This window comes from Uloborus diversus, chromosome 7, assembly GCF_026930045.1.
Source record: "Uloborus diversus isolate 005 chromosome 7, Udiv.v.3.1, whole genome shotgun sequence".
NCBI classification, from domain to species: domain Eukaryota; kingdom Metazoa; phylum Arthropoda; class Arachnida; order Araneae; family Uloboridae; genus Uloborus; species Uloborus diversus.
In genome coordinates this window covers 147409744-147434994 of record NC_072737.1, presented here as the reverse complement: position 1 = coordinate 147434994, position 25251 = coordinate 147409744, and the positions used below count along the sequence as shown (strand labels likewise).

Below are 25251 nucleotides of genomic sequence, written 5' to 3'. Positions count from 1 at the left end.
TGTAAAAGCCAATTTTTATCCCAAAATTAATTAAACCTGGAATGCCTAAACGTTTCTGTTCACTGTACTTGGATGTTCAGATGCAATAATTTTTTAAGATACTTTATAATTTTAGGACTTTTTTTTGTTTTTGATATTTTCTGACAAAGCACAATTTTATTAAAAATATAGTATTTACTTCATTTTACTTAAAGCCATGTGTTTTACTGTGGTATTTACAATAGTGTCTGAAATCAAACCAACACTACCTGAAATATGTAAAAATGTGCCACCTAAAATATAATTACTGTAATATATGGTACGTACACATAGTTTGAGAAACTTCAGTTTTAATACCAGGTAGGCCCCCATTTCGAGTAGCGCCCCAGGCCCCCATCTGTCTCGGTACGCCACTGGACCGATCTTCGAAGAATTATACCCGTTTCCAATAAAATAAAATTTCCTTATTTTAATTTTATTCCTAATTTTATACGATATTTTATGCATTAATATAGCCATTACTTTGCATACGTTTTGTGGTTTCTCTATAAGATTCATTCGTTTATGAAAATTTACACAAATTAGCTGCGCTTATTTTTACATTCAAAGTGTGTAAGTTATTTAAAAAAATCTTACAATTAACTTTTGTAAGTTTACTTTAAGTAAAAGGGTTTTCTTTCTGGCATTTGTTTAAAAAAAAAGGACAAAACAGATTAGTTTATTTTAGTGAAAAAAAAAAAAAATTTCTACCGGTCCGTGAAATTTTTTGACGAAGTTCTACCGGTCCGAGATTCAAAAAAAGATCAAGAAACGCTGCTTTAAACTAAAGAATATGAGAAAAAGTGGGTACCCCTGGCCTAATCACACCTTTTTTTTTTCATTAAATGCAATCGTGTCAAGTGAGCTTTCGAGAACGGACAGCATCAACTACAAACTACAGGGAATTTCGCCAATCGGTTGTTCGGCGTTTCCCGCGTAGTCACTCATACTCTAACAGGATTTAATTGCCATACAATACGATTTGCATCAGCATGCGCCAGTATTCAATGCGAATTTCTATGCAATTGATTAAAAAAGGAAAATATATGATTTTCGAGTGTTCTTTTTAACCTTCGTTCGGGAATAATTTTTAGAAATTTTGCTCGTCCGTTCTGTAAAATAACCCCCCAACTATGAACCTTAAACTTTTTCAAAATAAACTGAAGGAAATAGGAACAAATTGAAAAAACAGGAGAATATTTTCAAAAAAATTAAAAAAAAAAAGAAAGGAAAAAAACTAGAAGATCTGCAACTGGCAAGGTTTCAATTTGCAACTACTTTTGAGAATTAAAAGTGCATAATTTAGCAAAATAATATGGATAAAGGAAGGATGCGTGCAACTAAGACACAATTGAAAGTTACAATGATTCAAAGGAATATTTAATTCAGAAGTATTTGGTCATTGAAGCAAATCAAACCAACAGAATATAGGCGATTAATTTGCCGTGGCGTGAAATGAGTCAGTCTTCATTTCGCACTCGTGGAAAAGCAGAAAATCATCGAATCAATTCTTTATCACGTGCTCATTATTTTTCTTGGATTTTCGCTAGCCACCAATCATAAGCGTCCCTCTCTCGCCCCCCCCTCCCCCTGACGCTCTCAAGCAAAAACACCTCACGCAGCAGGCAAGAAGATAAGATGGGGGAAGGTGGAAAAGGGGTAGGCTTCCGCGTAGATGCGTACACATTTGCGGTTAAAAAATATTGTGAAAAGGCTGCCTTTTTATAAATTTTTGTGAAGGGGCTGCTTTTACGACGCGGAATTTTGTGAATGGGGCCGCTTTTGCGATGGGGAATTTTGTGAATGGGGCCGCTTTTGCGACGCAGAATTTTGTGAAAGGGGTCGCTTTTGCCATGCGGAATTTTGTGAAGGGGCCGCAAAGCGGCCCCAATTTCGCGCTGGATCGACCCCTGATAAATTAAATGTAAAACTAACATAAACCCAAGATGCCTCAAAAGTATTGATTACAATTGTAAGGATTTCCACATAAAAATACTAACCTTCTTATAGACAACTGATATAATGCAAGACCTCATACGCATTGCAACCACGTATATACGATATTCATACTGTCCATTCAGAAAAGATTCAATCAATGCAGCTATGAACATACCAACAGCAAAACACATGCCTTTCCAAAGTGGATCATTACTTCCAACAAATGATATAAGCATACTGCAATAAAATTAAATTGAAATATAATTATTACTCACATGCATTCAAAATATTTCACAAATATGCATATTAAACTCGTTTTAAAGAAGGTTGAAGAAAAGTCATATTATCTCCTTCCTAACTTGATCTCATCTCACTAATCTTATGTCATAACTATCGATAACATTTAATGCAAGTGTATGATTTTATTTTTTATTCATAAATCTATATAAAAATAATGAAGTTTGTCTGATATTTCATTAAAAACCATTTTTTATACTTGCTATATCATTTAAAGTTCATTTAATTATATTTCAAAAGTATTTTTGATTTATTAACCCGTTCGCACCCAACGTCATGCGGACGCTACGCAACAATTCCTCTCTTATCAGCCCAGCGGCACGTAACCGCTACGCGCTCTGATCGACGCTGACGTCCCAGCGTCACATATACGCTTTCTCGAAATGGAACGAATTAAATGAATATTTAAACGATAATAGATGGCGCTAAATGGCTGTAACTTTGATCTTATTTGAGTCGCATGGTATTTGACCTTCATGTACAGGTTTTAGTTTTTTATTTGGGCCTCTCAATGGGATAGATTTTTTTTATGTAAACATCAGTGAATCACTGCTCTGCGCGAATGATTTATGAGGTCTCAATTGCTCTTGTTTATATCTTTGCTTCTCTTTTTTTGTTTTGAGTAATTGAAAGAGATATACATCTAGCTGAATAAATTATGGGGGAGGGGAGGATGGTTAAAATATTTTTGCGTATGTGTTCCAGACTTTTGGGATTCCCCGTTCGATGAGAGTACAGGAATGATTTCAAGCGGCACTGAAGTTTATGATTATTTTTGAATCCTTTCTGATATTGTTCTTCTTTATTTATTCTTTTTCATTTGGAGACTGGAACATTGCAATAAAAATGGTTAGCAAAGTGAGTGAAAGGGAATATTTTCGAGAGAATTATGAAGCAATTTTGAGATTTGTTGCGTGGGAATTGAACTATTTTAAATTCGTTGACCTAAGTTGTTTTAATTAAATTTACATATTTTTTTGCTACATTTCTTTTTCTTTGATTGCACACTCAGGATGTCAAACTCTAACTTTGTTTTTGTGCACATATTATTTAACTTTGTGCACATAGTTAAAGTTTTAGTATTCTACTTATTTCACTCCCTTCTAATAATGTAATAGTCTTTATATTAGTAATTAGTAATCAGTAGTACATTGTTACAGCAAATTTAAAATTTCAAGTCATTATTTTGATATGCTGATTTTATATGAATATTTTTGTTTAGTTAGGCTTAACTGCTGTAAATGCTCGGGCCGATGGCGGCGTTCCATTTCGGAACGTTCGGTCCCGTAGCTGCGCTTCGTTTTCCATGCGCTGGTCCTCAAGGGGTTAATGCATCCATTTTGATTTGTTAACTTGAATCTTGCATGGATAATTTATTAGTATGCACAGTACATAGAGAGTAAAAAGGCTTGGTGCTACATCAGGCTTTCCCTGTGACTTCAATAGGAAATAAAAACTAATATCCTAGCAAAAGAAAATAATTGTTCGACCAATAACATTTTCATATTGATACTATAAACCAGATAATTATGTAACAAATAAATACCTTTGTGCTTGAAAATTAAATTAATGAAAAAGGTGTTTCTTATAACACCAAAACACGTATCTGCAGTGATTTGCAATTTTTGTGCCTCAAAAACGTCCAATTCCGAGACTTCCCTATGGTTAATATTGAATCCAACACAAATTTCTTCAAATATCTCAAAAACTCATTTCTGCAGATACTGCCGTTTACCTGTGCATGGCAGTATAGATTCAAATACATGTCTGCTTTATGTGCACTTATAAACAACCTTACTTACTCTAATAAAACTGGATTCAGAAAAGTAATCACACTAGCCCCCAACTTCATCACTCCAGACACAAATAAGTCCCATTTAAAGGTCATCAGTAAAGGCCTCAGTAAACTCAATTTGGAAATGTCTTTCTCATATTCATTTTTGGAAAAAGTAATATTTAATGCAGAACTATCTTTTTGTGAATATCTTCTGGACAGTTGCTTCTGAAATTTCTGCTGCTGGCTAAAAAAATGAGAATAGTCACAAAAATAAATATTTAAAAGAAAACAAAAGAAATATATATCTAATGGTGTGTTTTTTAAATACCTGTTCATCTTATTCAATAAAGGCTGCCAATACTTGTTAAATACAGATAACAAATAGTCTGAACGATTAGGTTCACTTAATTCCCACATGTCAGAGCCTGCAAGAGGTTTCTTATATCCAAGTATTGCCATTCTAGAGGGAAAAAAAATGCAAAAAGGCAATTTGCACAAGACAATAAATAAAGAACTTTTGAATGTTGAGTGCAATATAGATTATTTTCATTAATTTAAATTTCACCCTTCTTTCAATACATTATTTTACTATAATACAGTCAATTTGGGATAACTCGAATCTAAAGGGACTGACGAAAAAATTCAACTTATCAGAAGTTCGACTTATAGCTAGTTTCGGTTTTCGACGTTTTAATATTAAAAACCATTGAATATTTTAATTAATATGTACATATAAAAGACAAAAATTACAGAACTTAAAAGTTTTTAAGCACAATATGCAGTTTAATCAAAAATACTGAGAGAAAAAAAATCAAAAGCATGGTTTTGATTTCAATACTGCTGGAAGCACTTCAATAGAGCTGATTCTACTTCAGGAAACATGTACATCTTCATTTGTTTCAAATTCGGATTCATAGATTGTGTTACTTTGGAGCTCTATTTTTCTTTTAATATCACCCACAGAGTACTTGCTTAGATATCTTTAATAGTAAAGAAAACTCAATCGGTCTCTGAGGAACTTATCAGCAAAAAATCGAACTAAAGAAAGAAGGGGAACGCATCTTAACTTAGGTTAGCCTTTGAATAAAGGTACAATCAGTGGACTTGACAGCTTAAAAGCGAATTCGTAGTCCAACAACATGTCAAAGTGTGTAAACAATACTGTACAACAAAAGAAAACAAGCTAACTCATTTCCGCATGTGTAACACCTTTATCGCACATTGGCTCAACAGGTGCTCTTCTTGCTTTAGATGTTTATTGTTCAGAGTTGCAAGTGAAGGTGAATTAATTTTTCTCCTACTCACTTGTTTCTTCCTCTTTTTTGTTCGTTCTTTCGAAATTAATTTCGAGTCTTCTTGGAAAAAACTTCGAGTTAAAGGAAGTTAACTTCCAGATACTGAGAACAATTAGCATGGAATTAAAGACAAAGGGGTCGAGACTTGATAAAAACTTCAAGTTAGAGTAATATTCGAGCCATCCGACTTTGAGCTATCGCGAATTGACTATATCTGATTAGCTCTATGTTACTGTGTTTGGAAAGTAGTTATGCAATGATGCAACCCTCAGTCTTTTCTAATCAATACCCCTTTGTAGAAATTACTGTCTAGGTTAATCTATCTATGAAAAGTCAATTATAACCAGTGGTGTTCCCATAGGGTATACTCCATATACGGCGTTACCCTCAAACATTTTTTAAACATATTGCGTATACCCTCAAGCTTCAAAAATTTTCATATTATGACACATGTGTATGATCGCATACACATATTGTGCACAATTTATTACTGGGAGTAATTCTACCCTCAGAAGACTTGTTGGGAGCATCACTGATTATAACCAAAATGGCAGATGCACAGCTGGGCTTCAAAAAAGCCTTGCATGTCAAATTTCAGTTTTTTTAGAGTTATGCTTTCGGATATGTTTGTACTGACAGGAAGAAAAAAAATTTGACAAAAACGTTTTAGTGATGGTCAAAGTAGTAATTAGTATGTATTTATGTGAACAGTCAAAAGTGATCCAGGTATGATCAGTGGAGGGTTTTGGGGTACATGAGATCGCCTCCCTAAGAACTCAATTACACCATTAGGTAAATTTAATTATTGCCTCTATAACATATTAATTTTTTTAATGCCATCATTTAAAAAGCAAAGTGTACTCAAATAAAATTAATTTTATTCGACAATCATAACCACGAAATCATCTATCTTTTGATGTCATAGATTAATATATTAGTCACATATCTGCAGGGAAGAACACATTTTGCTTGCTTAACTTCTTTCAAATTCAAGGATTCATTGTATCAAAATTCCTCCATTGATGTTTCTTTGAGAGGATCAATAACTAACATTGAAAAAAATGAAGAAAAGAATACATGTACATGAAGCTAGAAGAGTAAACTCAAAATCTAATAAATAGCTAAAATTTGGAAGCAAGGAAACAAATTACTTCTTTTTCAATTACAAGAAAGAAAACACATGAAACTTTTTTCGCAAAATCATAACATAAGGCTATTTGTACATTCACTGTCTGGTACACAATGAGATAGAAAGGCGAATATCTGGTCTACAGGCAGAAACAGATGCAACTATTAGCTTGCAGGGATGCCAGTTTGACTTTTTCAGATGTGTGTTAGCCTCTAAACAAAGCAGTCTCATTGAAACAGGGTTGGCTTTCTGCCGGCAGAAACTAGTTTTTGCCGTGCCAGAAACTGGTTATAACCGGTAAAAACCGGCAGGAACTGGCAAAAACTTAAAAGCATCTTTAATAACTCAAGTAATTACTCAATGATATTCGTTTAAGTTAAGTAAAAAATTAAATTTCATTTCATCATTGGAAAAAATAAAATCCTATGCTAGTGCTCTTCATTTAGTTCAGAAAGAGAACTTCTCAAGTGCAGATGCTCGTAATATTAGGATTAATCAAACAAAGAACGAAAAACTCTATGAGTGCTCAGGAAAGAAGAGTGACATAGAATTAAACAAGCATTACTGATTGTAATTTGCACATTTATATGCTTCATCTAAATTGCTTGTGATTGACATTATCATGTGCTTCAAGAAGAAAGTACCAGAATTTTACTTGCCAATATTAACCTAGATTTTGCACAGCTTTGTAAAACAAATTGGCCTCATTTCTCAAAACTTATTTTTCCAGTCAAATTTTTACCACTACCCCAGCTAGTACATGGTGGACCAGTTAAAAAAAAATGCGATTGATGAAAGTTTCCCATACATTGCTTGTTTCTTGATGCATTGTCTGATAGCTCTTTTGTTGCAAGTATATTCTAAAGTTTTTCATTTATGCATATTAAATTGAGAAGCTGTTTAGATTTTTGAAACCACCTTTTCTAAAAGGCAACTGCAGGGTCAAACAATGTAACATTAGATTTTGAATGGTGATAATATTGTAATTAAATTGTGCTTTGGTTAACAATTATAATTAATTTTTCCATGCATTTTCTATTGTGTGTCAATAATCATATTTTTGCCGTTTTGTGAGTTTTTCCCAGTTTCTGCCACAAATGTGGCAGAAAGTGGTTTTTGCCATGCCGGTTTTAAACGGTTTCTACCAGTGGTTTTAACCACCTCGGCAGAAACTTGCCCACCCTGCATTGAAATGAAGAAAACATGTGCATTAACTTTTCCCTTTCCCCTCTCATTGTGATAGCCCCCTAAAGTGCCAATTCCACATCAAATAAGGGCGGACAGTAATAACCCAGACCATGGGTAAAAATCATTAAGACCGTAATGACTATTTCAAAAAAAAAAAAAAGAAATATCTAATTTCTAAAGGTCAAATTTATGTAAATATCCTTAAAATATAGCCTTTTCAATATCCAATATGAAAGATCAACAACACAAAATATCACATTTAACATTAATACATTTCAAATGCTTAATTTGATAAACTGTTCAGCTTAATATCAACACTAAAACATACATAATCCAATGGTTGGAATAATGTCAAAATACATACGGGTTAAACCACCAAAATGTCATGTTTGACAACCAAGATGCTCTTTCTTCTGGATTTTCTTTCTGAAACATTAAGCAAAATACAAATTTTGTAATCAACAAAATATTATTCCAGCTATTTTTTTTAATCAATTTAATTTTTTTTTTAAAGATTTAAGTACAGTTGGGTCTTTGTTTAACGACTTCCAAAGGACTACAAACAACCGTCCCTAAATAGAAAGCGTCCTTAAGTAGAATGCTTTTAAAACTAGAGTGGACCATCTGAACCGTGAAAAGCCGTCTTTAAATAGAGAAAGTCGTTAAACAGAGAGCCAACTGTAGTTGTATCGAATCAGTTATTGGTTTAAAATATATTGTAATTGTAAAATATTGTATTGTATTGTAAAAAAAAAATCATGACCAAAATTTGGAAGAGCAGTTTTCATGGCAATTTAAAAATTGAAACTTTTCTACTAATTAAAATTTACTTTCAAAACACTGCTAAGACAGAAACAGCAAAACTTTGATGAAATAAATACAAATTTAATACTTATCAAAAAGATTTTTGAAAATTACTACATATAAGTAGGATTTTAGCTGATTTTCCACCTCTGAACCCCCACATTAGTTCACTTACTTCAGGTATTTTGTCCGGGCTGGCTTTTTGATCAGCAAAACAGTGAAGAATCAATTCAACAAATGAAAATGTAAAATATAACAAAATTGTTGAAAACTGGTAGTGTTCATAATTGTCATCATAATCAAAGGCCTAGAAAGATGAAATGCAAATTACAAAATGACGTGGTAAAACATCTCCAAATATGGAGCAATGTAATAACTATTCAAGAATTTTATTTCCTAGCAATAAAAAGGGGAGAAAACATAAGTGTTAGATTGTGTTCATATACTTATAGCTGCTTAAAAATATGCACAAGTAAGGACTAACATATTCATATCTAATTGATATGAATTTAATTAATGGCTATTATTGACAACATTGCAGAAAACTTTCATTTTTAAAATAATTAGCACAGCAAAAAAATCAACAATCAACACTCATCATCATAAAAATTCAAGGTATGCATGAACTATCAAAATGAATAGAAATCTTACATGTGTGCTTGTAATAGCTATATAAAGAACTGAGGACAGAATGCGAGGTGAGGGGGCAGTATATTTACAGCAGGTTCCCTATACAAATCCATAGTTTACGTCGAATCTCGACCAAATTTGGCAAGGAGGTACTTCGGCACCAGAGAAGGGACCTAGGGGGGTTTTGGAACAACATAATAGAACCAAACAGTTCAATTTTATGTCCCAAAAATGGCATTAAATGGCTCTTTCTATCCGAAATAATTATTCAATTTCTATGATTCAGGTCCCATTCTAATGCCTGCGAAAACATCCATAGAATTCTTTTACTTCCTTTAAATTTCAAAAAAAAAAAAGGCTGGAAAATCACAGGGAAAAAATTAAAAAGCCCTGCTAAGCCTAATAGAACAGAAATTTTAAATTAGAAAATTATCGCTTGAGCGATCTCCTTTTAAATTAGTGTTCAGAAGGTTGCCACTTTTTTTCTCAGTTGCGACGAAATAAAATTTTGTTTTTGTTTTGAGGTAAAAATTTCCCCTTTTAATTATTATTTCGCCATTTATCTTCTTTTTTTTTTAATTTTTTTTTAGGATTTTAGTTGTATTAATAGAGGGTTGCGTTTAAATTTTTCGTGAACTTTTGATTTGCTGTTTTCTTTCTTTGAGAATGATTATATTGACAGGAAATTTTGTAGTATCTTTTTCTCTCAAATTGAAGCCTGATTGTTGAACATGCATCACTTGACAAAATTTTTATTTTTGAGGTAGACTGTGCAAAGCCGGGCAATGCAACTAGTCTTTATTATAAAAATAATTCATTGTGATTTGAATCACAGAAATCATTTAATGAACTAAAAAGAATGGAAACTTACCGAGTTGAATACTTTTTGCAGAGATGTATAGTATGCAACACCTGTTCCAACCGCAAAGAAAAACCAAAATAAAAAGAGAATGCCAGATGTAATTATACCTTTTCTTCTCTGCATAGTTATCAATACTATAATCACTGCCTAAAAGTGTAAAAGACTTAGTGCCGAGAAAAAATAAATTGATTAGAAAACATGAATAATTAAATTTTCATTTTATCTTGAACTTAGTTTGACTACTACTTCAACTTATTCCCCAACAACTAAAAATGTTACTCAAATACATGCAAAAAATAACAATAGTAACAATGAGCTAAAGTTTGTATACTCTAAATAATTAAAGTCCAATTAATGTTTTTTTAAGCCTGCATTGACTTCCTTTCTTCAGAAAAAAATTCTTGGTGTATAAATATCTGTGTTTCAATTGCTTAATTTTTATTTTCACAATCCAATTTCGGACAGGCATGGATCCAGAGGGAGGGTCATAAACCTCTCCCCCCTCCCAACCTAAAATCAAAAATTGCCTAAATTTGTATTTTAGGGACCTATATTCCAAAAAAATACCCCTCCCCCCCTCTTTTCAATGATGACCCTTCAAAATCTGGATCTGCCCCTGATTTTGGTACGTATTTTTCTTTCTTCAAACCAAAAAGAAAATGAAAAGAAAAAATAATTTCTTTTTTGCCTGTACATTTTACAATATAACTTAGTATATTGAGGTACAATCATTAAGTTCTCCAAAAACTTTTATGCTATAAAATTTTTCCCTTCAAGAATTTTGCTAAGTTATCTTTCTGCTCTTCTGTTATATTTTTCAATAGTTTTTTTTTTTTTTTTTTTAATGCACCAAATTTAATTTCAATAAAAATTTAACATTTCATACTGCCCTCCCCTCCCTCTGTTTAGAATTAATGGGCAAAATAAAATTAATTTCTTACTCATTAAACTTCCAGAAACTTACTTTGTAACCCTCTCCCCCCTGACAACAACTCCCGAACTGCCCTTGGTAATAAGTTAAATTACATTGTTAATGTATTTAAAAAAGTAAAAACTGAAGAATCATTTCATTTTTTTTTACACCAGGGATTTATTTTATTGGAATGAGAGATTACTAAAAGAGTTTAAAAAAATACAGATTTTTTTATAAACTTTAAAAAGAAATAAAAAACATGTACAGTCGACGCTTGATATAACGACCATCTCCGTCCCAGAGAAAAAGGTCTTTATAAAGAGTGGTCGTTATACGAGGTATAATTTAAAAAAATATACGCAGTCATCATGCATGCCCCGTTGTTCCATAAAAAGAAAATGGTACTTTTTCAAACATTCCAGTTAAATGCCCAAATTATTTTTATCATAGGAATTTTTAGAAAAATCGTGTGCAAAATACTATGACAGAACATTAAAGAAACTTTAAAGTAGAAAATATAGGGAGGAAAATGTTACACACTTACAAATCTGCTACTACTACCACTACATTTTCTGAAGATAAAACCAGAAACAGATGTTTGCCTTTTTAGCAGACGTGATTTTTGAAAAACATTATTTTCCGTTTAAGATATAGGTGATAAATTGTTTTTTTTTTTTTTTGCTTTTCAAAGAAACATTTAAAAGTCCCTCGAGAACCCCAAATCTTAAAAACCACTAGATTCAAACACCAAACTACGAACACATCTGCCAACTCCCTTTTCTTAGGAATCTGGAAATTTCTCGATTTTTTCTCCCATTATTTTTTCTGTGCTAGCTGTGGTGAATGGTAATTCCCCCTCCCCCCCTCCACCCTCTCTCAAAGTTGGATTTGCCACTGAAAACTTCAGGCAGATGTCTGTAAACAATAATCAAGGTCATTTTAAGCTACAAATTTGTTTTATTGGAAAGAACACCAGAAATAGCGTCCGCTGAATTCGGTCGTTGTATTGAATTAGACGATACAGAACGGTCGTTATAACGAAGGCAAATTAATGTAGAGTTCATAGAAACAAAGTTGGGACTTTTACCACTGGTCGTTATAATGGGACGGTCTTTATAATGTGTGGTCGTCATAATGAGCATCGACTGTATTGCTAAAATAGCCATACGAAGAAACCCTGATCTATCGTTGCTGCATACATCGCTTTCCTGCATTGATTGTTTCATTTCTTTGGTTCTTGCACAAATTGTATTCAAGTAGTGTTTATGAAATCCACATGAAATTTTTCCATGTTCAATGTTGTAAAATTTTTCTCTTAGCATCATGAAAATGTGTGGCAAAAGTACTGGCATCTGTATCATATTTACTTTTTACCATAAAATCATATTTTGCAGTAACATTATATGGTAGAAAAGAAACTAAAACATCCACTATCAAACTTTTTCTCTTTATTGAATAGTTTACAATAAAACTTTCTCTGCATTGTAAGCACTCCATTTTACAGTAACATTATAATCTTAAAGTCTTCCAGAATTTTTAACAGTATATCTGTTATTGCAATGATTACATTCACATGATTGCTTATATTGCACGTATTGATAACAATTGCATTTATATTGAATACAAAAGATAATTGCTATGTATTACATATTAATGCTGAAACATTTTTTTCCTTGTGCTTTGGCCTTAATATGAATTCATCATGTTTTTTCCATGCACAGTATGAGACCCTAATTTTGGAATCTCAAAATCTTGAAGACCCAAAAACCGGATTTTTTTCCGGAAAAAATTCTCAGTTTATTTTCAGTCTTAAAAGTTCAAAACTGTTAATGCTTAACAGTTTACTTGTTGAAAACTCAGTCCTTTCAGTTCAGCTTCTTTTTTAATATTTTTGGGCTGTGACATGTTATATGTAAATAAGTGTTTTGCTGTAATTGTGCAGCAATCTCTTAATATCCACTTTCGGTTAACGATAAACCTTTTTTTGCAACTCAAAGCCTATTGCACAAAAGTACAAGGCCGGACTGGCCAGATCGGCTAGTCAGGAATCCCTGACTGGGCCAACTGCTTAGGGAGGCCAACTTAAATAGTTGACCTTTTTTTGTCAAATGAATTTTCCTATAAAAAATAACTAAAGTTCTTGCATTTCAAATTCAAAAAATAGTGTATAAAGTAAAACAGAACAAGTTCTATAGAACTGAGATTGATGCTATACATCAGTGGTGCCCAACCTTTTTAAGTTTTACCTAGGGCCTCGCCTCATATTAAGAGGGATTTTGCGGGACAGAACAAATATAAAGTTTATTAATTTTTTTAAATAGAATGGGAAAACTAGGAAAATTAAAGATAATTATAAACCAAAATTTGCTTCCATTATTACTGTATGCTTATTTTATTGGTACGAACTTCGGATATGTTTTTTAGAAACCAACACATGAAAACTTGGTTTCTAATTTTGCAAATATCATTCAGAAAACCCAATGAAGATGATCAGTAGGTTTGGAATGTTTCAGAATATATTTTACGTCGCGTTTCATAACATTGAACACAACAACAGGCCACACAGATCAGAGTCATGAGCTCCATGTGGTCCGCAGGACGTAGGTTGGGGCAGCACCACTGTACATGATATTTCAGTTGTAGACCAGCTATCTTTATGCTTCCATTCCATGGTGAAATAAATTTAAGGCTATTAAAAGAGGCTAATAGCCAAGCGGACAATAATATAAGCACTGGGATAAGGGAAAAGCTTTTGAGAGAAATCAAAAATTCGCTCCCTGCTGCCTCAAAAATTGTTGACTGCTCATCTAGAATTGGAGCAACAAATATAAGAGGACAATATTCGGCCAGAGGATTGCTGGGCGAATTGGAAAAAGACATCCGTAACATTCACTATGTACTCATCTGGTTGTGACAGATTCAACTAAATGCTGTAAGTTGGCAAGACATTTCATCGGTCTATTGTAAATTATGGTTATGAATACTTTCATCTCAGAATCGCACAAGGGAAAACAAGTGTTGACTACGATAAACTGAATCTGAAACAGGACAAAAATTCGGCTTAGAAGGGAGAGCTCCTGAATCTCTCATCACTTCTCCTATACATTTTGATACTTCAATGTCAAAAAATTTCCTTGGAAAGCCCCAAAACCCTCCCCCTTACACCACCAAACACAGCATAGAAGTAAGTTTTTAGGCCTTCAATTTTGAAAAATTACCTAGGGAGAGTACACGTATTTAACTTCAGACTGTGAGTACTTTAACGTACACATACTCATAACATCTCACTATACTGAAAAAACTGCTTTTTTAAACCTTTAATGACAAAAAACTCCGGGGACCTCCTGACACTTCTGCGTCCTCAAAAATAGCCTAAATAAGGTTTTTAATTGCAAAAAAGCACCCCTGAACCCTTTAATAAGCTAAAAGATTTGAAATTGATTTAAATTTGAGAAATATTTTATGATTCAAGTTTTAAGAAGCCCGAACCTCGCACCCCTTCCGTCTCCTATTGTTTCCAAACAAAGCCTTAATTCAAGTTTTTAGAACTTTAAATTCGAAAGTGTCTCTTGACTCTACTTTTGGCAATGTCAAAGCTTTTTCCAACAGTCACCAACCATACTCTACAGTTAAGGGCTTTGATGCAAGAATAAAGTAAGTCCAAATATTTCATTTTTTTTATTTATATTTTTTAAATTCATTTTTGCGTGGGGACAATATAGATGTTCCGATTGGTGTAAAAAATGGCACAGAAATTTAAGATGAGACCTCTGCTTTGAATTAAATAATGTGGGAAAGATAATAGAGTTTCTATTCTACACTGATGTTATTTGTTGGCCTTACCAAAAATAAGTGAGTCTGCACGTACCTGGTTCTTGCATCAAGGCCCTCAATTGTGTTTTTCAGACTTAAGTATTGAAAAATTTAAAGACAAAGTCTTCGAACCTTCGCCGTTCCATTAAAGTCACTAAAGGTAGCTTAGAATTTTACTTAATATAAATTTCTGTGTGAGAACTTTGTAACCCTTTTATCTGCACAATAGCCTAAAATTCATTTCAGTTTCAGATAAAAATGCCGAGGGGAAACTAGCATTTCCTCAAGACCAAAAAGGAGCAGTGCGCTTTCAGGTAAAAGAGCACTTTTTGATAGAAGTTTTGCCATATAAAAAAGATGCTTTTTTAAAAAACTTTTTGGTATATTAGGTGTAGTGATGTTCCGGATATCCGTATCCGTGGATATCTGAGGGAAAATAAAGATCTGTATCCATATCCGTTACTTTTTTGACGGATCTTAAACGGAACTTTCCTATTCTAAAAATTCTTAAATAGTTGAATAAAAGACTCTTAAATTCCGTTTAAATTAGGTTTTATTCCCTATATAAATTATTAGGCATCATTTGAAAAGCCAATTTGTACCCCTCCCCCCCATTTGCAAAAAGGAAGGGGAAATGAGTTTTAAAAGTATGTATCAATGTGTCTTTTTGTGGCATCGTAGCTCCTAAATAGATAAACCGATTTTGATAGTTTATTTTTCGTTCAAAAGCTGACTTGATCGAAAGTTTTCTTAGCTTGGCCTCGTTTTTGTAGAACTTTAATTACCGGAGATATTAATTAAAAACCGATTTAACGCTTTTCACAATTATAGTAGTAAAAATTTAACCCGTACGTTAAAAATGCTGGCCTTAATTGAAAGAACGAAGCTTTCTGCATTTGATATTTATTTGAAACTTCCAACTTATATACAGCAGGAGCTATAATCTTGTTAAGTAAATTTTAAGTGCAATTCTAAGCCTTTATACGCAGATTATAGCGATTTCATAGTCAGAAGATAAAGAGAAAAAGCTCAATGATTAAAAAATTTTTACCTGCTGTCAGTTCATATTTGTTAACAAATGTGTGTTCTGACCCACGAAATTCATCTTAATATGAGGTCGGCTCTCTAGGACATGTTTTGTTTTTTTAATTTTTAATTTAATATTACATTTTGTATTGATTTGGGGTTTCTGTTATTCTTCATTTTTGTTTTCTCGGCATCCTTTAAAAAAAATGAGACTAATTCTCTATTTACTGTTTGTAAAGGTGTTCCCGGCTCTGTATTTCATAGGTCGGAGAAGTTTGGTGGAATGGGTCAGCGCTGCATTTATGCTGAAATAAAATGGTAAACATTTTTTCTAACCTGTCCTGTAGCAGCTTTACACTCTTGCTCCTGTATCCTACGTCTACCGAGCAGGGTTGGCAAGTTTTTGCCGGGGGCGGAAAAAATCACGGTTTTTACCGCCCGGCAAAAATAGGTTTTTGCCAGTTTTTGCCAAAGTGGCAAAAATAGATTTTGTGTTAACAACTTACGGACAGTTTTTTTTTTCTTTTATATAAAAGTAAAAGCATGAAAAGATTTTGATAAAAGGCTTTGCCATTTTCTGTAGAGTGAGCTAGTATCACTAAAAAGTAGAGTGAATATAGAATGCATATTGATCAGCTTTTTTTTCTTCTTTTTAAATTCTTCAATTGGCTATCCATTTTCCCAATAAGTGAGCAAAAATGCATTATTTCTTTAGTGAGGAAAAGTTAATATTTTTCTATATTCAAGTAAATATTCTGTTATTAATTAAATAGCTTAAAAATCTTAGTGGAAGTAACATGGAGAGACATAACTAAAATACAGTCGAGCCCGCTTAATGGAATAGGCAATTTGCCTAGAGAAATTATTTTAATAAGGGGGATATTCCATTATCCGGGATAAAACTAACAGACATCAACGGTGTAGTATATGGGAATTTTATTACATTAAACGGGATATTCCATTATCCGATATTCCAATAAGCAGGCTCGACTGTATTAAAGTGCATTATTTATATTATATTGACACTATTTCTTGATTAACAATATAATGCTACTTTATTCGCAATTAGGTTTTTGCCGTTTTTTCCATTTTTGCCGTTTTTTTTCCATTTTTGCCATGGTTTTTTCCACTGTCCCGGCAAAAATACCTTTATGCCGGCAAAAAACGCAACCCTGCTACCGAGTAAGCTAGAAATAATTTTTCACATTCCATCTAAGCATTAATGCAGCGCTGACCCATTCCTTCCAACTTTCCCTCAATTTTAACGGAGATTTCTTTAAAGAGTAAATCATAGTCTTTATTATATTTTTGCCGCAGTTGACATTCTTTGAAGAAACTGCCATTATTCTGACGGGAATACCTTCCGTAACAAATTTTACACTTGGATAGTTGAATTGGGTAAAAAAAAATAAATTGAGATCCGTATCCGTATCCGCCGATCTTGACACTAATTATCCGGATCCGGATCCGCAGATCTACGTTTTTAACGATCCGGCACATCACTAATTAGGTGCACATAAAGTCCAAGTGTTTTCGATGGCATTTAGTTTTAAAATATTGAAAAGATTTTTTGATGTTTAATTTTTTTAAAAAATTGCTAAAAACATTGAGTTACTTATATATTCTGATCAGATTGTTGTGGATAAGTGATGGAAAAGAGGAAGTGACATTTCAAGGACAGGCTTGTGTGAATCTTTACCTTTTGAAAAAATGTTGCTTTTGTGAAATTTTGATCAAACTTTTAAGAGGCAAGGAGGGTTGATTAAGGAAAGGGTCAAAGGTTAGCCTAAAAACGGAAGGGCACGCCACCCTCCTAAAAAAATCTTGGAGCAAACGCTAGGGAAACCTGTCTACTTTCCGTTTAAAGTTTCCAAACATATATAATAAAAAAAATTTAAAAATTTCAATGCTGAAAAATTCTGGATCCCCTATAGTAACTATATGTAGTTTAAAATTAGGTTGAGTAAACTTTAGTTTTGAAATGCTTCTAAATGAGATCACTGAGCCACCTTCTCTCTCTATCATGACCAAAGATAGTTTTGCGTTTTTAATAGTTCTACGTCAAAACGTTTTCGTTCAAAGCCCCAGGATGCTTCCCTGTAACCAGGGGTAGCCCAAAATTGCATTTCTAAAACTTCACATTTTGGAGAATTTCCGGGAAGAGACTCCAACATTCTATTGTAAACAAAGATACACTGAAATGAACTTTAATTTTGAAAGAGAAAAAAGAAAGAAAACAAAATCGTTTGGGAACTCCTTCCTTTCCCTCTCCTCTAATGTTACCAAAAATTGTAAAATTGCAGATTTTGACATCAATTTTGAAAATATCGCTTGGAAGGGAACTATATAAACATATATAGATAGAACCCCTTCTCCTGATTCTTTACTCCTTAAGCCTATACAGATCAACCAATTTCGAAAAATTTCCGGGGCAATTTACCCAATTCTTCACTTTTCTCAAGTCACTTTTATGTTGTCAGTATAGAAGCCTAAAGATGTCTTTTAAGACTTGCAACCATTAGTATCCTTCCTTCAAGGCAGATAAAAAATGTGTCAAAGGTAGCTTCATTTTATGTTCCACAATTTTATATATTTTTTTACAACTTAAAAACTTGATTTAAAAAACTTAAAGGAAAGTAGGAACTAGCGACTAGCGGTAGTTTAATGCCTTTGCTCGAACTCGGAAGAATGAGATTCGGCACTGTTTAATTTAACTTTTTTCATTTACAGAGGCAGGCCAAAATCTCCTTTAGCTGACTGGGCCAAACTCAGCCAGTCCGCCCCTGCAAAAGTATAAACTATGTTTAGTAAAAATGATTTATTTATTGTATCGATCAGCACACAGCACAATAATAAAATGCAAAATCGATCCGTGGACCACTGCAAATTGTCTCTGATTTTTGTTTTAGCGTAATGAAGTATACTTTCATTCGGATTAATCAAAAAATGAAAAAAAAATTAGCGCAAACATTAGGGAAACCAAGAAAACTGAGACAATATCACATGACAGGAGAGTTTTCACTATTTTTTGAGTCGGAATCTAAAATCCAGAAAATTCCAAAATCTATAATGGTCACAGTCCCAAGCATTCAAGATTTAGGTTCCTATACTGTACCCCTAGAACATGGATGGATCAAGGTCTTACTGTTGTTGTATGAAAAATATATACATAACATCTTAACTACACAAAATTATTTTCATAATGAGAAATTAAAGTACTTACAACTGTCACAAATAGCAGAAATGGAGTATAGTAATCAACTGGTGGTACAGCAGTTCTAGTATACAAAAACATTTGAAAGCACATGTCACTAGCTGACAGAATTAGCAGAAGCACTGATGTCAACTGAAAATAAGGAAGAAAATGTAAAAGAGCTTAATAAAAAAGATCAATATTTTAATTTTCTGAAACTTACCAATTTTGCAATATTTAAAGTAGACCATGGAATCTTCTTTTCCTTGCTTTTTGATATGTAATATATCTCCGTGGGAGCAAAAATCCAAAAAAATGCAACAGGACCCCATATCAAAGCAATTTTGAGAAAGCATGGAGTAAAAATGGGAAAATATGTGTTCCATGTGAGATCTATATTCTGTAAAGAAAAAAAATTATGTCAATCACTCAGAAAATATTGATGAACTAATCCTAAATAAATCAAACAATATTCAATGAAATAAAAAGAAGACTCACAAATTGAAAAGGCTGTTTTTTTAAAACTTATGTAAGCAATACCCAGAACATTGTTTTACTAGGCATATTGAACGCACCACATATGAGACTTGAAACAGTGGTCAATACTCGTTCTTACGATTAGGTCTGCATTTTGTGAGAAGAACCTTTTTTTTTAAATTTTTTAGCTTTCTTTGATTTTGTGAAAAGAGCTACAATCAAACTTCGGTATAAGGTCACTCACAAAGAAGGTCAACTTTATTTAGTCCCTGTTCATTATACAGGAATTCTAGGTGATAAATTATCAATATACAGTAGATCCTCGTTTTACGCGGGGCTTAAGTTCCACAGAAACGCCTCGTAAATCGAAACCGCGTAAATTGAGACTTAATATTAGTGTTAAAATAGGGGTTAGGTTACGTAGACTAAAAAAATACTTAAGTCTAGTGATGACTAATTGTATAATACGTTCAATGTATACTCATATCGATTTTTATGCATAAAGAAAACATAAATTAATTTCGTGTTCTGTTTATACAGAGGAGCTGGCTATGATAGTCTTTTGGCAGTCATTAAGAATTTTTTCTCTGTATTTCTTTGCAGAGCATCAACGCATCCATGACCACTTGCGTCATTTCCATGATAGAATCTCCCTTCACTGACATATCAGAAAGATCATTTCTATTGTCTAGGAATGGCTCAAAATTTTCAATGAGAACGTTTTTGATTGTGCGTCACTGACGTTGGTATCCTCGTTGGTTTTGACCTCCTTTGTCACTCCTAAAAGCTCTTTTTCCTAGTGAGTTCTGAACTGTGTGAGTTTAATAACTTTACTTCTAAAAAGAGCTCTGGATCCAATCGCATAAAATGTCTCCAGTGGCCCAAGCTCGATTATTAGCACTCCAAAATGCAATCTATTATGCGTAATCTGCAATCTTTAGGAGTTTGGATTTTGAAAGAGGGGGAAATGTTATCTGTTTGCATTGCCGCATCCACGTAAAACCACAACTCATCCGCGTAAAATAAAATAAAGGTGTCAAATCTTGAACCGTTTATAATTGAAACCGCATAAAATGAGGGTCTACTGTATTGTCAGGTCTTGAATACCATAATTGATTATAAGGTCACTTTTGTCGGAATTCCTTTGGATGATTTCAATGTCACACAGTTTGAATTCCAAGAATTTTCTGTGGTGCACGATCTTTTATGTGTGATAAGTTATTTTCTTTTCAACTAATGTAGTATCAAATGCAGACAACGTATCAGAAGATGGACACATAGAGTGATACTGAAGTGTTGACAACCAGGGTTGCCAGATGTCCCGTATTTTTAAAAATTGTCCCGCGTCCTGCGGAACTTCCATACGGGACGGCTAAAGTCCCGTATTCTAGCTGATAACAATATTTTACAGAACAAGACACTATTTTAAGGGAAACAAGCAACGGTAAAATTAAAAATTTTAAAATCCCCCGACTGAGTCGCAATTGTAGAATCAAGAGGGAAAATTGAAACTAATGTTAAAAGTCTTATATTTTTCAAAATCAATGTCAAGTATTTTATTTGCTACTAGTGGTACCACGGCTTTGCCCATAGGAGAAAATTAAAAGGTATTTTGGATCTTCTGTATGTGTATATTTACAAATAATGTATGGTGAATTTCTTGCCAATTGCTTGCCCATGTTACGGTTCCACGTAATGATAACTTGGTAATTTACTCGTCCATCTTATGATAATTTTGCTCAGGAAACTGTTCTTAAAATTGGAGTAGAAAAAGAACAGAATCGAATTTTCAAAATATCGTTTCGAGGTGCACATCCCCATGCTACAAACTAATTTTGTGCCAAATTTCATAAAAATCGGATGAACAGTTTAGGCGCTATGCGTGTCACATAGATACAGATATCCAGACAGAGATCCGGATATCCAGACAGACAGAGACTTTCAGCTTTATTATTAGTAAAGATTAAATAGAAACTGGCAACAGATAAAAATTTTAAATCATTGCGTTTTATTTCCTTGTCAGCCAACAATGATTTTGGTGATCAATCTCGTGAATAAAGGCTTAGCCAATATTAAAATCTGCTTTAAAAAATGTTATAATTTGAATTCTATGAAACATGGATGTTCCAAACACATTCTATCAGACGCGGGGAAAAAAATTCTCTTTATTTTGGTATTAAATTTAAAAATTTTTAACTACATTTTCACTGCAAAAATCGCGAAAAACCTTTTAGAGGTTTTTAATCAATATCTTCGTTAATTAATGTCATTCAAAGATGCAACCTAGCTAAGAACACTCTCGATCAACTCTACTTTCAAACAATTTTTTTTTTCAAAATCGGTCCACCCAGAGCCATATTACTAAATAGGCAATGTAGGCACCCGCCTAGGGGCCCAGAAAGTTTCTAGGGACCCCAAGAAATATTAAAGTTTAAAAGTGAAAATATGAAAAATGGTTTTCTTTCCCAACCCAAAATTTTCAAGCATTCAAGGTGAAAAAGTTAAAACTTCCTCATCCCCCACCTGTTTTCTTTCTTTTTTTCCACTATCTCTTCTTCCCAGTATTATAGGGTTCTTATCTTTTCCTTCCATTTATACTACAGTCAAACATGCATTCAACCTAAAGTTCCCCCCCGACGGTCGGATCACAAAATGTTTTACAACCTGTGGGACTTTGACTCTGGCCATGTGTGGCACTGGCGACAGTTGGGAAGAGGAGCAAGAGGGGGGGGGGGATCAAAATAGTATTCAGTTTTTATCCTGAGTGATCTCGTACCTTTTTAAAAAATTTCCATGGTTAAACAACTGATTTCGGCTCCCTCACCAAGATAAATTAATTTACTGCATTTCGGATTGAATGAACAACAAGAAAGAATTCTTCCCTCTGTTAGGAATTTTAATTGCATTAAAAGTGACCGGTAAGTAATACCTCTTCTCGTTTAGAATATAATTCAAACACTTGAACTGTATCGTGTGTGCAAGCAAAAGAACCGATAGTTTTAAAAGAGTTCGAAAGGATGTTCATACAATGTGCAGTGACTGTAATGTAGGTGTGTGTATATTATTTTTCAAAGATTCGTCCCACACCAACTCTGTTAAATTGTAAGTAGTTTTTTAAAATTTATTTTGCTCACCTGTTAGCTGAAAATTTTCTAATCATGAAACGTAATATCAACTGTACGTGTACGCACATAATAACTTATGAAGATATTATTAGGGAATATGTTCTATTTTATTTTGTAAAACTATGAATACTACCAATTACATTCAAAGAAATAAACGAATTAGATGGGGGGAGGGGATTAAGTCCCTCCCTCACATAAGGCCTAAAAATGCAGAATCTGTTTTTCAAGATTTTCCCTGGGGAAAACATCTCGGACTCCCTTAAATTGGGGATGTGCGAGGGGGCCCCATCACTTCTAATGCCTATGGGCCCCGAAATCCTTGATCAGTCCCTGGGTCCATCCGTTTAGGCGCTCGAGTGCCGCAGACAGACACACAGATACGTCAAACTTATAATCCCCTTCCTTTGTGTGTCAGGGGTTACAAATAAAGTAAAACAAAAAATGTGAAATAATGAGCAATAAGAAAATCATGTGACAGCAAACGCAAAAATTGTTTCCGTCTTGAATTGGTTTGTATGTTTTTGTTTTGGAGCAGACCATTAGGAGCCGCAGGGGTGCCCACCTGGGGGGACTCATAGCACAGATTGCGCCATTGAAACTTTCAGGGGGGCTATACGATATTTAGGGGGTGCGCCCTTGCCCTTAGGGGGGCACCCCTGAGGAGCCGAATGGTTACTTCTTCTTTGCTCATTGACTAATATTGGAAATATATCTCTGCGTATGCGTTGTCAATTTGCAATTGACAATTTTATACTTTGATAGGCGACACTTTGTGAGGCTTAATGCTTTGTTGAGATTGAATTTACAGCAACGTCTCAAAAATGTCCCCCCTTCCCTTTTTCACATCTAGAAGCCTGTCCCGTATTTACTGTTCTTAAATCTGGCAACCCTGTTGACAAAACTAACACGGAGCATGAATGTCGCAAGCCAATTTTTAAATTTCAGTTGGTTCAACTCAGAGGCGTAGCTAGACCCGACTTTCGGGGGGGGGGGGTCTTCTTTTATATATATATATATATATATAGTGTGTGTGTGTGTGTAAATTTTTTTAGTATTAAAAAAAAATAAGTGGAAGGTGAATCTTACATACTTTGGAATGGGGTGCCCCAATTCCGATACTTGTGTCAAACAAAACAAAAGCAAAGAATGTTTATCTTTTTAATGTTATGGAAAATTCAACTTTTTTTTCTTTTCCCTCCATTTAATAAAGTGAAATTTTCTAGCAACGTTTTGTCAAAACCAGTCTATCCAAATCAGGGGGAAATCAAATATCTGATGAGCGTGTCCCATTCATTTCAGTGTGACTGCTTAATTTAGAGGCTAACACACATCTGCAAAAGCTGCCCTCTCTGAAAGCTAATAGATACTTCCATTTCCGCCTGTAAACTGGATGTTTGACTTTCAATCTCATCGGTGGTCAGACTATAAAGATATTATATTTATAAAGATACATCTATAAAGATATTTATTTTTAATTTTATTAGCTGCTTTAGAATTTACATAAATATCTATTTGAGAGAGCAACAGCAATTTTCGGGTATTATAAACAGATGTCTTTTTTATTTTCTACTTTTTAATCCGAACCAAGCTAATAGAAATAATCTAGATTCATCTCGTTTTTAAACATTTTATTTATGTAATGCTATGCAGTTTTTCTTTTGAATTAAAATAAAATTACCTACAGAAGGGTCCGATGGGACTAACGCTGCTTTGCAGACTAATTCGTTTTCTTCAGACGACGTTAACTTTCTCTTTTTAGAGCAATGATTTCGTCATTTTAATTTTTTTCTTTGAGTTGAAAAAAGCTTGTTATCGGTCTTTTTCGTTTCATTATGCAACAATTTTCACTTAGAATGTACTATTTTAAACAGACTGTACGGTTCCAAAAGAATACGCAGTAAATACTGGCTGAAAAATCAATGTGATTGCAATGGATACTCTGGTTAGCATAGGTCGTTTTGACTATGACCTATGACACACACGAGACCAGACCAACAAAAACCTCTATCGTCTTGAATTCCGGCTATGCTATCATTTTCGGATTCGAAGCCCAGATCTTTAAAGCAGCAAACAAAAACATTTTCTTTGACTCAGAAACAGAGGAATTGTCTTCAAGAGCTGAGGAGGCAGTGGAAAAAAGGGAGAAATGCGTTCCACGAATAGGCTTTCCAGGAATATTAACCAAAGGACAGTCGTTTCGCGCACTTTCTTGGAAAAAGAGTAAAGGGGTGAAATTCACAGGTTTGACATGCAACATTTCAAGTTCATGGTTAAGGGTCATTCAAGTTAAAAGCCGCTCTGTGATTTGGATTAGTACTGTTCTTTGGTTGCTCTCTTCCTTAAAATTGTGATTCCTTAGAAAACCGAAATGATAAGAGTGAAAAAAAAAAAGTATAAGTTTTTTTCAAGTGATGAAAAAAGGAAAATCGTAGAATACTGGCCAAGTTAGATTTGCAGCAATTGCTAACCTTAAAAGGATAAATAATGAATCCAAAAAAAAAAAAAAATCAAGAGACCAAAAAGCAATGAAAGAATTTTTCTTGAAAAAGATATGCTTAAAGTTTCTTTTATTGTCAAAATGATTCCTTAAACTCTCAATAAAGCACTTAACAATGTAATAATAGAATAAATACCTAACAAAACTAATAAAGAGGAATTTTAATCAAGAGCCCATATTGTCTTTAGTATCGATTTCAAATTTTCACCATCATATTTCAAATTTCTATAAAAAGTTTCTTAAAGCCACCGTATTTCAAAACCTCTTTA

At 33.5% G+C, this 25251-nt stretch overlaps 1 protein-coding gene across 1 annotated transcript in view; it reads right to left on the bottom strand.

Annotated features, from left to right (window-relative positions):
* LOC129226938 (multidrug resistance-associated protein 1-like) overlaps positions 1-19447 on the bottom strand; it is a 111634-nt gene extending 92187 nt beyond the window's left edge. The window contains exons 1-8 of the mRNA XM_054861566.1: positions 19424-19447; positions 19107-19283; positions 18914-19036; positions 9948-10085; positions 8007-8068; positions 4359-4490; positions 4056-4274; positions 2019-2193 (exon numbers count right to left, since the gene is read on the bottom strand). Coding sequence (XP_054717541.1) covers positions 2019-2193; positions 4056-4274; positions 4359-4490; positions 8007-8068; positions 9948-10085; positions 18914-19036; positions 19107-19283; positions 19424-19447 — 1050 coding nt within the window. The remainder of the gene's footprint in view (positions 1-2018; positions 2194-4055; positions 4275-4358; positions 4491-8006; positions 8069-9947; positions 10086-18913; positions 19037-19106; positions 19284-19423) is intronic.
* Positions 19448-25251: the final 5804 nt, after the last annotated feature.